The sequence below is a fragment of the Ochlerotatus camptorhynchus genome, unplaced genomic scaffold, assembly GCF_037179485.1.
Source record: "Ochlerotatus camptorhynchus isolate MF236.1 unplaced genomic scaffold, CSIRO-AGI_Acam_v1.1 ptg000550l, whole genome shotgun sequence".
NCBI classification, from domain to species: Eukaryota; Metazoa; Arthropoda; class Insecta; order Diptera; family Culicidae; genus Ochlerotatus; species Ochlerotatus camptorhynchus.
In genome coordinates, this window is record NW_027041033.1 from 2,047,335 (window position 1) to 2,060,603 (window position 13,269).

The 13,269-nt window shown below is 44.1% G+C and overlaps 1 protein-coding gene across 1 annotated transcript in view; it reads right to left on the minus strand.

Moving 5' to 3' along the window:
• LOC135713333 (cholecystokinin receptor type A-like) overlaps window positions 1-8,702 on the minus strand; it is a 156,158-nt gene extending 147,456 nt beyond the window's left edge. The window contains exon 1 of the mRNA XM_065236436.1: window positions 8,477-8,702. Within this exon, the coding sequence (XP_065092508.1) occupies window positions 8,477-8,627 (151 nt within the window). The 5' untranslated portion in view covers window positions 8,628-8,702. The remainder of the gene's footprint in view (window positions 1-8,476) is intronic.
• Window positions 8,703-13,269: the final 4,567 nt, after the last annotated feature.

The following is a 13,269-nucleotide window of genomic DNA, read 5'->3' on the forward strand; positions in this document are numbered from 1 at the left end:
GGTCCCTCCGAAAGATCCGGAACATTAGTAAAAGTGGTCAATTCATGAAACTGATCCTAGAGCTGCAAGTTTTTGAAAAACACTAGGAACTGTGATGACATAAACCTGGACCCAGATGGCCATCGAACCGGCCACTGGAAGATCCGGAACATCCGTAAAAGTAATCGATCTATGAAACTGACCCAAGAGTTCTGTGGTTTTTCGAAAATACTTGACACTGTCATAAATAAATTAATTGGGGGTTGTAACATAAACATGTACCTAGAAGGCCATCGGACCTCCGGAAGATCTGGAACATCCTTAAAAATGGTCAATCCACAAAACTGATCCTAGAGCTCCACGGTTTTTTCGAAAGTATTTGGAACTGTGAAATAAGAAAGAATTTGGGGTCATTACATAATCATTTGGGCTACAAAATAGTGAGTTGACAACCTGGAAGGAGCGAAATACCTAGCCCTGGTCCTCACAAGTTCCTACTTCACGCCTCCTTGAGTCATATGATAACAAAAGACTACCAGCTGAAACATGGACACAGCTGGGTGTCTGTTCACCATGGAGGTGCGGCTCAAAACGGCGTCTGTTCTCCATGTTAGGAGCGGCTGATCACCGTCCTAGTGCCAGCGTGGGACTCTAAACAGAGCTGTGCACGATGGTCCCCCGGTGAGACAGGGGGTTGGGGCAGGCCCAACAAGCCGCCGCAAATACTGAAGAAAGAAATACGGATCGAAACAATCGGCACAGACCTACGCGACGAAATAAGGACTACGATTGGAAACTCGGAACATGGAGCTGCAAATCGCTTGGCTTCCCGGGCTGCGATTAATCTATGAAGAACTTCAACCACGCAACTTCGCAGTCGTAGCACTGCAGGAACTTTGCTGGACGGGACAAAAGGTATGGAAAAGCGGGCATCGAGCGGCTACTTTCTACCAGAGCTGTGGCACCACCAACGAGCTGGGAACCGGCTTTGTAGTGCTGGGTAAGATGCGCCAACGCGTGATTGGTTGGCAGCCGATCAACGCGAGGATGTGCAAGTTGAGGATTAAGGGCCGTTTCTTCAACTACAGTATCATCAACGTGCACTGCCCACACGAAGGGAGACCCGACAACGAGAAAGAAGCGTTCTATGTGCAGCTGGAGCAGGTGTACGACGGCTGTTCGCAACGGGACGTCAAAATCGTCATCGGCGACATAAACGCTCAGGTAGGACGGGAGGCAATGTATAGACCGGCAATCGGGCCAAACAGCCTGCATGCCGTATCGAACGACAACGGCCAACGATGCCTGAACTTTGCAGCCTCTCGGGGTATGGTAGTTCGAAGTACCTTTTTCCCCCCGCAAGGATATCCACAAAGCCAACTGGAGATCACCTGACCAACACACAGAAAACCAAATCGATCACATTCTAATCGACGAGAAATTCTTCTCCGACATTATCAACGTTCGCACGTACCGCAGTGCGAACATAGATTCGGACCACTACCTAGTTGCAGTATGCATGCGCTCAAAACTCTCGACGGTGCATAAAACCCGTCGAAGTCGAACGCCGCGACCCAACATTGAGCAACTACGGGACGCCGCAGTTGCCCAGGACTACGAGCAGCAGCTGGAAGTTGCACTACCCACGGAAGAGCAGCTTGGCGCAGCGACTCTTGAAGATGGCTGGAGGGACATCCGTTCCGCCATAGGTAGTACTGCTGCAGCACTAGGTACTGCAATCCTGGACCGAAGAAATGACTGGTTTGACGGCGAATGCAAATTGTTAGTAGAGGAGAAGAATGCAGCACGGGCGAGAATGCTGCAACACCGCACGAGACTGAATGTGGAGCGATACAGACAAGCGCGGAACAAACAAAACTCGGTTTTCCGAAGGAAGCAGCGTCAGCAGGAAGACCGAGATCGCGAGGCTATGGAAAATCTGTACCGCATAAACGACACACGGAAGTTTTACGAGAAGCTAAATAGTTACGCGCAAAGGCTACGTGCCGCAAGCCGATATGTGCAAGGACTTGGAGGGTAACCTTTTCACGAACGAGTGGAAGCAGTACTATGACGAGCATCTCAACGGTGAAGCAATAGAAACCGATGGTGGCACGGCTACAGACCTTGAAGCACGCGCAGAAGACGACAGGCTACCGGTCCCTGATCTTCAAGAAATTGAGGAGGAGATCGGTCGGCTGAAGAACAACAAAGCAACTGGTGCAGATCAACTACCAAGTGAGCTAATAAAATACGGTGGTGAAGCACTGGGTAATTGCCAAGATTTGAGAGAAGGAGATATTACCGGAGGAGTGGATGGAAGGTGTCGTATGCCCAATCTACAAAAAGGGCGACAAGGCGCGATCACACTGCTGAGCGCCGCCTACAAGGTACTCTCCCAAATTCTATGCCGCCGCCTGTCACCATTTGCAAGAGAGTTCGTGGGGCAATACCAGGCGGGCGCTACCACGGAAGAAAGGCAGAAATGCCACGAATTCAACGTGCCCACACATCATTTGTTCATCGATTTCAAATCCGCATACGACACAATCGATCGAGATCAGCTATGGCAGATTATGCACGAGTACGGATTTCCGGACAAACTGAAGCGATTGGTCAAGGCGACGATGGATCGAGTGATGTGCGTTGTTCGAGTATCGGGGACACTCTCGAGTTCCTTTGAATCTCGAAGGGGGTTACGGCAAGGTGATGGACTTTCGTGTCTGCTGTTCAACATCGCGTTAGAAGGTGTGATCAGAAGAGCTTGGATAGACACGAGTGGCACGATATTCAGGAAGTCCATCCAGCTTCTTAGCTTCACCGATGATATTGACATTATGGCACGGAACTTTGAGATGATGGCGGAAACGTACATCAGATTGAAGGCTGAAGCTAGGCGGATTGGACTTGCCATCAACGCATCAAAGACAAAATACATGAAAGGAAGAGGTTCTAGGGAAGACAATGTTATCCTCCCACCCCGAGTTCAGATTGACGGTGACGAAATCGAGGTGGCCGATGAGTTCGTGTATTTGAGCTTACTGGTGACCGCCGAAAATGATACCAGCAGAGAAATTCAAAGACGCATTATGGCAGGGAATCGTGCCTACTTTGGACTCCGGAGGCTTATTCTAATTACTTAAGGAAAACTATTTGGGAGTGAATAGCTTTCCATTCAGAATTCAGAACAGGAAAAGCATGACAATAGCCATTGCCGGCCAGCCCCATCTTCTCCGTTACGGGGAGAGGAAGGATATTGTTGGTGTACCATCTACTCAACGAGAGGCCAGCGACTCACCGTCGCCCCCATATATGCTGCGGAATTGGATCAAGATTCATTTAAGCAGGCGATGCGACCTTGGAATTGTTTTACTTTGAAGGAACTTGGGATTAACCCCACGATCTTCTACTCAGTAAGCAAAAGCGGCAGCCACCAAGCTAGGCGAGATCCTCAATTTAAACCCTGGGACATAATTTGGTAAATTTTTTATGAATACTAATACAGTGGGGGAAATTCGTTTAAACGCAATGTCATTTTTGCGTTTATTTTCAACACAAAAGATCGAGACAAAAAATCAAATATAGTTTGTCATAGCCCATCAGAAGTCTCGTATTTGAGAACACAATTTGAACGGAAGTTCATTGTGGTCTCTGAAAAAATCCAATAAAGGTGATTTTAGAGGGGAAATTCGTTTAAACGCACACTAACGTAAAGCCGCATTGAGCGTACCTATGCTCCTGTTATCTTGCGCATCTGTCATATTTACACTGTATAGCCCTCGTTCGCCATTAACACGAGTTTAAATTTGCGTTGCGCGGTAGTTGTTGCTTGTTTTCGGCAAAATGGGTAAAGGAAAGTATTTAAGCCAGTCGGAGCAAATACTGGTTCGAGAACTCAAAAGTCGCGGTGAGAGCAATCGCAAAATTGCACGTGTGATCCACAGATCGGAAGCAGCAATCAGGAACCTGCTGAAAAAAGGCAAGACGTATGGCGTAAAAAAGAAAACAAAGGGAAATTCGAAGATCACCAACCGTGTCCGAAACCAAATCATACAAATGGGAGACTCTGGAAACTTCTCTGCTGCGTAAATCAAGCAAGAAATGGGGCTTTCCATTTCTAAGAGGCGTGTATGGCAGATTCTACATGGAAGTGGCCACTTAAAGTACACCAAAAAAGCAAAAAAACCCAATCTTCAACCGGCCCACATTAGCGCCAGATTGAATTTCGCTAAAAAATACATGTCTTGGACTACGGAATGGGACAATGTTATTTTTTCTGACGAGAAGAAATTCAATTTGGACGGCCCAGACTGCACCGCATATTATTGGCACGATTTGAGGAAATCTCCGCAGGTTAAGTTGAGCAGGAACTTTGGAGGTGGTACTCTAATGTGTTGGGCCGCTTTTTCGATCCATGGAAAGACCCCTATTGCCACCATTTCAACCAGGATGAATTCGGGAAAGTACTTGGAGCTTCTGGAAGATGTTTTGATCCCGTTTACTGAAGACGTTATGCCGGAAAATTTCGTATTTCAACAGGATAATGCAGCAATTCATGTCAGCAAGCAATCTTTGAAATGGTTTTCTGAACGAGACATCAGTCTTTTGGATTGGCCAGCTCGTAGTCCGGATCTAAATCCTATCGAGAACTTGTGGGGCATCCTGGCACGACAGGTTTACAAAGGCGGAAGGCAGTTTAAAACAGTTCGTGAACTTGAGTCAGCCGTAAGAGAAGCCTGGAGCTTGATACCTGATACAACTCTGCAGAAGCTGGTGAAATCAATGCCGAACAGAATTTTCGAAACTATTCAGAAAAACGGAAAGCAAACGAAGTATTAACTATTGTTTATTGTTGATTTTTGAACTGTGAACTCGATTTGATTAATAAAACTAAAAGTGCGTTTAAACGAATTTCCCCCCCAAAATCACCTTTTTTGGGATTTTTTCAAAAGTCATTATGAACTTCCAATCAAATTGTGTTCTCAAATACGAGACTTCTGATGGGCTATGACAAACTATATTTGATTTTTTGTCTCGATCTTTTGTGTTGAAAATAAACGCAAAAATGACATTGCGTTTAAACGAATTTCCCCCACTGTAGAATTATAATGTAAACAAATGAAACAAAAAGGAAGGATCTCACCCGAATGATCTGTAACTAGCCCACCTCTTCTTGATTCGTAAGATCAATTGTTTTCGCAAATGGAGCTCCATCTCCTTGATCCTGATAATAATAAAATCAGTTCCCCCTTGCTGTGGCCTCGGGAAGAAGTGCATCGGAATAAACGCACCGTCATTGCAGCATTGTCGATGAACATCCGGATGTTGGCTCACGATCCCCGTTCCGATCAGCTCTAACTGTTCCACTCTCAGATTCAAAAATTCCAATACGCAAAAACACATGTTTGCAAGAAACTTCACACTTTGTTAAACACGGGACGGAATTCAAATACGTCACTTCTTCAGCGCGACCTACTTTGATCACCCAAATACTCGAATAATAAATTATAATCAACAAACTTCCTCTACTCAATTCATTATATAGTCAAGCGATTTTCCACAGCCATGGCGCTGTTCCTCTGGTAGGAAGTAATAAGTAATTGAGAGAAGCGGCAGTAATTTACTTTTAATGCATATGCAGGTCGGAAAAAGTGAACGAAAGTCTGAAAAAATTAGTCAGGGACTTTGTCGTTTTGTTAAACAAGCTACAATTAAATAGAAACAGTATTTTCCCCATACATTTTGTCCGCTTTACCACCGGTTTTAAAAGAGCCAACAATAAAAATTCAAAAGTGAAAATGTTGTCTCACGAGCAGTGATGCCAAATTTTTCAGAATTCCATCATGCATTGTTCTAATTGGCAGGATCGAGTTGCAGGACTTCGTGTAAAGCGATGCAGTTGGGAATAGGTATGGCTAGTTCAAAACTAATTTGAGGCAACGGTTCTGTAGTTCTTGTAGTTCCTTCAATCGAGACTTACTAACTGTGCCCCAAATCGCTACCATATACTGGAGTATTGCAAGGATCAGCGAGAAGTATAATTTCATTAATCAGGTACTCGGGATAAACGAGGAGATTTTTCTCAGTAGTCCACATAAACAACTCAGTTTCCTTTTAAGTTGGTTGATGTGTACAGATCAACTCATCGTGGAATCCAACGTAAGCCCCTAAAAGGGATACTCAGCTACTTTCTCTATGGTTTGACCATGTATTTCCAGCGTTGAATGAGGACCGGTTCGTCGGCGAGATGAGTGAAACAGCATGTATTTTGTTTTGATTAAGATAAGCGAAAGTAGGTTCCTAGCTTACTGCCTTGTGGTACTCCAGTGGATATATGACACAAGTCACTCCAGTGTTCTCCAATTGCTACATACTGTTGACGGTTATTGAGATAACTCTCCAATATGGCTTTTGTTACACCTCGTATTCCAAAAAACTCAATTTTTTATATCAAAATACCATAGTCAAAGGTGCGTATCGTCATGGGGCCCCTGTAAAGGGATACTAGTTAAACAAATCCTAAATGAGCGCTGTTTAATTTCCATTTTAGCTATTCACGCTAACGGAGTTCTACGGTATATCACAATTGCCATTTCGTTGCGAGGTAAGGTGGTACATGTGCTATTTCAATAATTCAAACCAAACACACAATAAGAATTATTTCAGTGCCGTCCAGCGCTTTGTGAGAGCATCGCGACTAAGTTGCGTCGTACGGCTGACCAGGGCCCCTATTCATTGACGTTTTTTTTTTTTGAAGAATAAACATTATGTTTTTAATAAAAAAATACTGAAATCGTTGAAAAAAATTTTTTTTACTAGCTATATGACTGAAAAAAATTATAATTTTTTATTGAACACCCGTTAGTACACATGTGAGCTTCCTGTATAAATTATAACTCGAAATCCTCACCACCAAGAAAGTTACTGTCTTCGAGAACGTTGTTCAGATGACCAAGCCTTTCCCGAAGGTGGACCAATTAGTTCAGAGCTCACTCACTACGCGGCGCTAGTGTACATGTGTAGTTCCTGTAAAAGCTATATCTTCATATTCTGAGCACCTAGCAATGTTATATAGGTGACCAAAGCTCAATCAAAGCTCAAAGCTGATTATTCAAGAATTCTTTCACTACGCAGCTTTAGTGCTGCCAGTGTCATGCAAACTTCCTGAATGTGCTAACGTGGACTCCCGGTAATTTAACTGCTTTTATTATGAACAATGTTAATTTGAACCCCGTTAATTTGCGCGCAAACTAAAAATAGTATAAACGATATTTAGTGCATGGAATGGAGTAAAGAAAAACGGAATAGCACGTAACGGAATGCAGAATCAAAGAAAATTAGCAAATAAGGCTGCCAAAAACACGGTTTTCTGATGCTCATAGGCATGCTTGGCATACACAGTTTTGGCCACGAACTGCTCATTTGCTAATAACTTTGCACACAGTTGTTGAGACATAGTTCTGTTTGAAACAGTTGATAGAATAGAATTTAAGCTTGTTATAGATACGTAAAAAAAAGTAGATTTTAATTCTAGTTATAAACTGTATTTGTTTTTGATTTATAAAAATGAAATGAGAAATGCTCACTGCACATCTCGGAATTTAAATGTAAAACTCATTGGTGTTGATTCAAATGTTAAGATTTACCTACTCTTTGCATATCTATAGTAAACTATGATCCTAATCTATCAATTACTTTAAAGAAAAACAAATTTCAACAACTGAGTGAAAAGTTAGCAACAAATGAGCAGTTGATGTATACAACAGTGCATGCCAAGCATGCTCATAGGGTTTCTAGAAATTCAAATAAAAATGAGCCCCGTTAATGCACGAAGAATCGTTCAAATTAACGGGGATTCACGGTAAAGGGTGAAACGGTCAAAAATTGGTCGACCTAAATTTGGTGTATTTTTTTTTTAATCGTGCACTAAGCCTTTAAACCACGCTCTCGAAGAAACATTAGGAATAATTGAAAGTAGCCACCGTCCAAGATTTCCAGTGTCCCAATCGGTTTACCAACTCGAAAGGGTACTCTGACGCACTAAATGGTAAAATTCATCGTGTGAAATGTCATAAAATTTGCCTTCCTTTGCGAGAGAGTCCGCCTTCTCGTTGCCTGGGATTGAGCAATGTGAGGGGACCCATACTAAAGTAATCATATATGATCTTTCGACCAGCACACTCGTCTGCTCCCTTACCTATGAAAGGAATTAATTTGAATGTTTTTACAAGTTTGAGGTCAAGAAGCAGTGTTAGATTTTTAACAATATCTCAACCATTCATTATAAAATTTTACGGTACGTACGAAAAGGAAAATAAATTTAAAAGTAAAAATATTCAATATTGTAAAAACAAATCTTCTAGAAAAACAGAGGCAAAGGGCTGGTTGGGCTTAGGAGGCTCAAAATTTAATCTAAGCCCTACATCATTGCAGTAAAAAAAATTAATTTCTTAAAAAAATCCCGAAATGAGCAACGCAATCACAATATCACACTCACCTTGCAGATAGGGCAGCAGCTTGCACATGACCTCCCCGAAGACAAAGTCCCGCAGCAGCGTCCCGACCAGGGTAAACGGCATACAAAACACTCCGAGGAACAGGTCCGACACAGCCAGATTGAGCAGGAACAGATTGGTGATGGTTCGCATCCGCTTGTTCTGCACCAAGGTGAGAATAACCAACGAGTTGCCTATCACAGCCAACAGAAATATAACACTGTACAGGGGAATCTGGACCCGGCCCGTATCGAGCAGATAGGCCAGAGTCGTTGTCGTTGCCGACGACGTCGTCGTCGTCGTGGGGTAAGACGGAGGAAACAATCCTCCGGGCACTGACAAGTTTCCGGATATGGTTACGTTATCGCCGCCGATGGCCGTTGCGTTACTGTTCCATTCGAGGACGTCACCGACCAGCCACTGGTCGACGACAGACGCATTTCCGATTCCATTGTCCAGTACGGACTGCAATTCACTACTGCTACTCATATTACTACGGGTGGATAATATCTCGGACAAACAATACGTTAATACGCGCGCATATATTTATCACAATTTAGCGCTCTCCCTTCGGGAAAAGCGAATTCAACACAACGCGAAAGATGATGATGATGATTACGAATCCATTGGTTCGCTGTTTCCGTGGGTCCGTTGATCCATGATTAACAGAATGAACGGAACACAGTTACACAACCACGTACAAATCACTCGCGAGGGAACGAAAGATAGGAATTTGATTGCCTCCTTCCAACCGTAAAAGGACCGAGATAGAACAACGATTATGAATGGAGCAATATTTACGAGCACTAACACCTTATCACAAACCGTGCACAACCAAGCAGGCCGGGACGGAAATCTACGATTGCTGGGGTAATAAATTTATTCGCACCTATAAATTATCTTCGGAACCAGCCGACACCAACGAACGTTCAGCCCCCACCGAAACCTCAACCGGACGTGACACTCGCGTAGGACAACCGTCGTAACCGGTTCACAGTCGCTGATAGACTGACAGACGGAACGCTCGTCGTTTGGGTGTTTTGTTTTGAATCCTTCCGAGTCGGCAGATAGTTCCGAAACTCGCCACCGAATGACGCCCGCATCGCCGGCCCCATACGGTCTTTATCAGTACACCCGACGAAGACCAGACGCATGCTCCCTCCCAAGGCCTGCTACGTACGAAATTTCAACCACTTTCATTGACCCTAACCTAGAAAACAGCAAGAAGGGAATTTGGGAAAAGCCGAATGGAGCCGGAGGAGCATTGTCATTGAGAAAGCCACAACCAGCAGTCAAGAAATGGGTTGAAAAAGGAGGGGAGAGGAGGCGGATCGAGGGTAAGATACGTGTTTGTCTTCGCAAATTGGCCGCTGGAACCACGATTTGCAGCTGTTGCGGAAATGCGTGTGTGTGTCTGTGTGCTGGTGTTTGCTCTTAGCTTTGAAATCACATGAGTAGTGAGATATTAAAGCGAGGCTATTCCAGGAAGGACTTGCCAAAAAATGAGTGTCCATTAAGCGATTTTGTTGTTGGATCGATTCCCCGGTTGCAAAATGTTCGGTACTTCATTTGACGGTCTTCTGGGAAGTCTCCAACCTCAATGGAAGCTTCATTCACTGATGTAAATAGTTAGTGAACATTTCAACTTCAAACTGATGAACAGCCTGATTTTCAATTCATAAATGCTGAAGCTTACACGTGCATGTAAATTTATAAATTTGTTCGATGAAAAATAAGTAATTTTAAATTGAGATTAACACTGTTTTTCACAAACACCAATAGATGAACACTTAAGTCTTTTTTTACGACGATTTTCAAAATAACGCAGTTTTTTCCACACAGTTTTTTTTTAAATAACACGGTTAAAGTCCAAAAATTCTAAGTGTTTCTGAGGAATGGACTTAGCCCAAGGGATAAGTCACTCAGCACATTATGCCGAAATTAAATTCCGCACAGCTTGGGCACATCCATCCAGATCTAAATACGTAGTTTCAAGAGTGGGCTCAAGAGCAAGAGGCAGTTAATCACCCCCATTAGTACCCTTAATTCAAATAATGCTGAAAATCGTACAGAACAAACTAAAGAAGTCTATTCATCATCCTCTTTAGTCGGTCTCCAACAATGCTCCCCACCGGTTTCAACTCTTCCCGGCCGCTGACAGACCAATGCTTTTCACATCACGAAAGGCTAGGTTTCTGGTCTGCCTTTGGGGCATTATAGAAGACTAAAACATAGGACTTTTCGTACCCTATGAATACAAAACACCAAAATTTCGCACTTCCGCCACTTCCCGCGTCATCCTCAATCCGATTTATCCTTGCGATTTCAATCCAAAACATTCAAGTTGTCTGAAATACCGGGTTGCCGGGATTATAGATACTATAGATTCCATAGATAAGCGGAGACAAAAAAAAGATGTTTTGGGAACCATGAAAAATAAATGATTTTACTGGCATCTGTGTGCAACCATTAATCGAGGAATGGTTTGCTTTATCTATCCTTCTAGCGTTGACTGACAGTTCGTTTGGCTACATTATACTTTGCCTCCACTTATCTATGGAATCTATAGTATCTATAGCCGGGATGGGTATTTTACAAACAATCGCAGCTTGCTATATGACCGGCACAATCGGCACACCTGCGGCACACTGACAAAAAAGATGACCCAACATTGTGTGCGGAGTGACCTACCCCTTGACATAGCCAAAAAAAGAACAAACTTGGAAGTGTTCTTCGACTGAGTTCACCGAACAATATGGGTACATATGTTCGGAACGGGAACGACGTGTCAAACTTTCTAAGCGAATCAAACCAAACATTGTGTAGTAGTAGAATTTCGACTAGAATGGGATACTTTAATTGTTTGCTTGGGACCAATAGTCAAGTAGTGAGCCAATTTAAAATCGTTAGTTTCGTATTGATTGTTGGTAGAGCCGCTGCGTTGAGCTCCAACCTTGGTAGCGACACTTGCTTGAACGGAGCCACCCTGGTTTTGGCGACCAGGAGATTCACGACTATGACGCCAGCTTCGTTGTCGTGACCTCTAGCATACACTACCGCAGCGTAAGCCGTCTCCGATGCATCCGCGAATCCATGCAATTCGATCTTCTCATTGTAGTTGGGTGCGAATCGAGGGATGCGTATCTGCTCCACTTGATGTAGAGTTTCCTTGATTTCAAGCCACGCTGGTTCGACCGCTGGAGGTAGCCAATCGTCCCACGCGAGTTCAGTAAGCCAAAGTTGGTGAGAGCCATCCGAACGGACCGAATAGCTTGCAGGAGGAATCAGAAAGAAGCTGCCGTTTGGTGTTCACGCTGTTCGGGTTCAAGCTGACCTTGAACGAGAATGTGTCCTCCTTGGGTAACCACTGAATGCCGAGTGCCTTGACTGCGTCTGGTTGCTCTGCTAGTTTCACATTGGCCGGCGCTTGATCGTCCAACGGTGCTTCCTGGAGTAGTTCCGAACAGTTAGTGGTCCAATACCAGCGGACTCCAAAATCTCCACAACTTGCTCCTTCAATTTCCTCGCTTGCAGACAGAAAATCGTCGACGTAGGTGTCGAGCTCAATCCTCTGCGCAGCTTCGGGATACACTTGATTGTATTCGCGGGCTACTTGCTTCATGGCTTCGATCGCTTAGTACGGAGCGCACTTGGTTCCGTAAGTCACGCTGCACAACCGATAATGTTTGATTGGTTGATCCTCCGATTCACGAAACACGATCCTCATGTAGTCGCGATCCACCGGGTGAACCATCACCTGGCGATACATTTTCTCTACGTCCGCTGAAAACGTCACCGGGTGGGTTAGGAAACGTAGAAACACCGAGAAAAGATCCTGGTTGACGTTGGGTCCCGCCAGGAGTCTGTCGTTGAGCGAAACGCCAGTCGACGACGCGCACGAGGCGTCGAAGACCACCCGCAACTTAGTCGTCCTGCTTTCGGCCTTGTGTGTGGAAGGTAGAAACACTTGCTAGTCTCTACTTCCAGTTCGTCCGGTAGCACCTCTTCCATGTGCCCCAGCGCCAGGTATTCACTGAGGAACTCCGAGTACAGCGTATGGAATTCCTCAACCTGTCGGAAACGTCTTTCCATCGATCGCAATCGCTTGACGGCCGAAGTGAGGGACTCACCCAGCGCCGGCTTTGAATCATCGAACAGCAGTCGCACGATGAAGCGCCCATTTTCATGCCGTGTACAAACCTGCTGAATTACATATGTTTCTAATTTTTCTGTAATAAAACTTTTGAAAAATGTACAAATGATAATTTTATCACTGTTTTCATGAAATAAGCGTTTTTTTTTCCAAACCCAGTCATCGTAATCGAGCACCACTTGGTTGCACATCGTTCTGAAAAGATATAAAACAGCACTGCTGTCGCGCTTCTGCTCAGTAGTTATAAGTAGTCTCCTTTTTCCAATTCAAATCAAACCAATCCCACCAAGGTGGTCATACTTTAAAATAGGCCTGATAGGACTAGGAACTGTAAATAATAATTAAAATCTCAAATGTACTAAAGTTGAAAAGACGCATCTGTGTCACTTGAAAATTCATACATGTAAACCACACAATCACAAGAAATAAAGATAATTTAAACTGGTAAAAAAAAAACGCTTCTGCTCATTACCGCTTCGGACGGCGTGGCGCTTGGTCAAGTCAGTCGTTAAAGGTGACTTGGGTCTCGTTCGACTAAGGGGCTGTTCATTAACTACGAGGGGGGGGGGAGGGGTGGCGGGGTTAAGAATCCCAAAAAATTGTCTACGTAGCTAATGAACAGCCCCTAATACAAAACCCGGA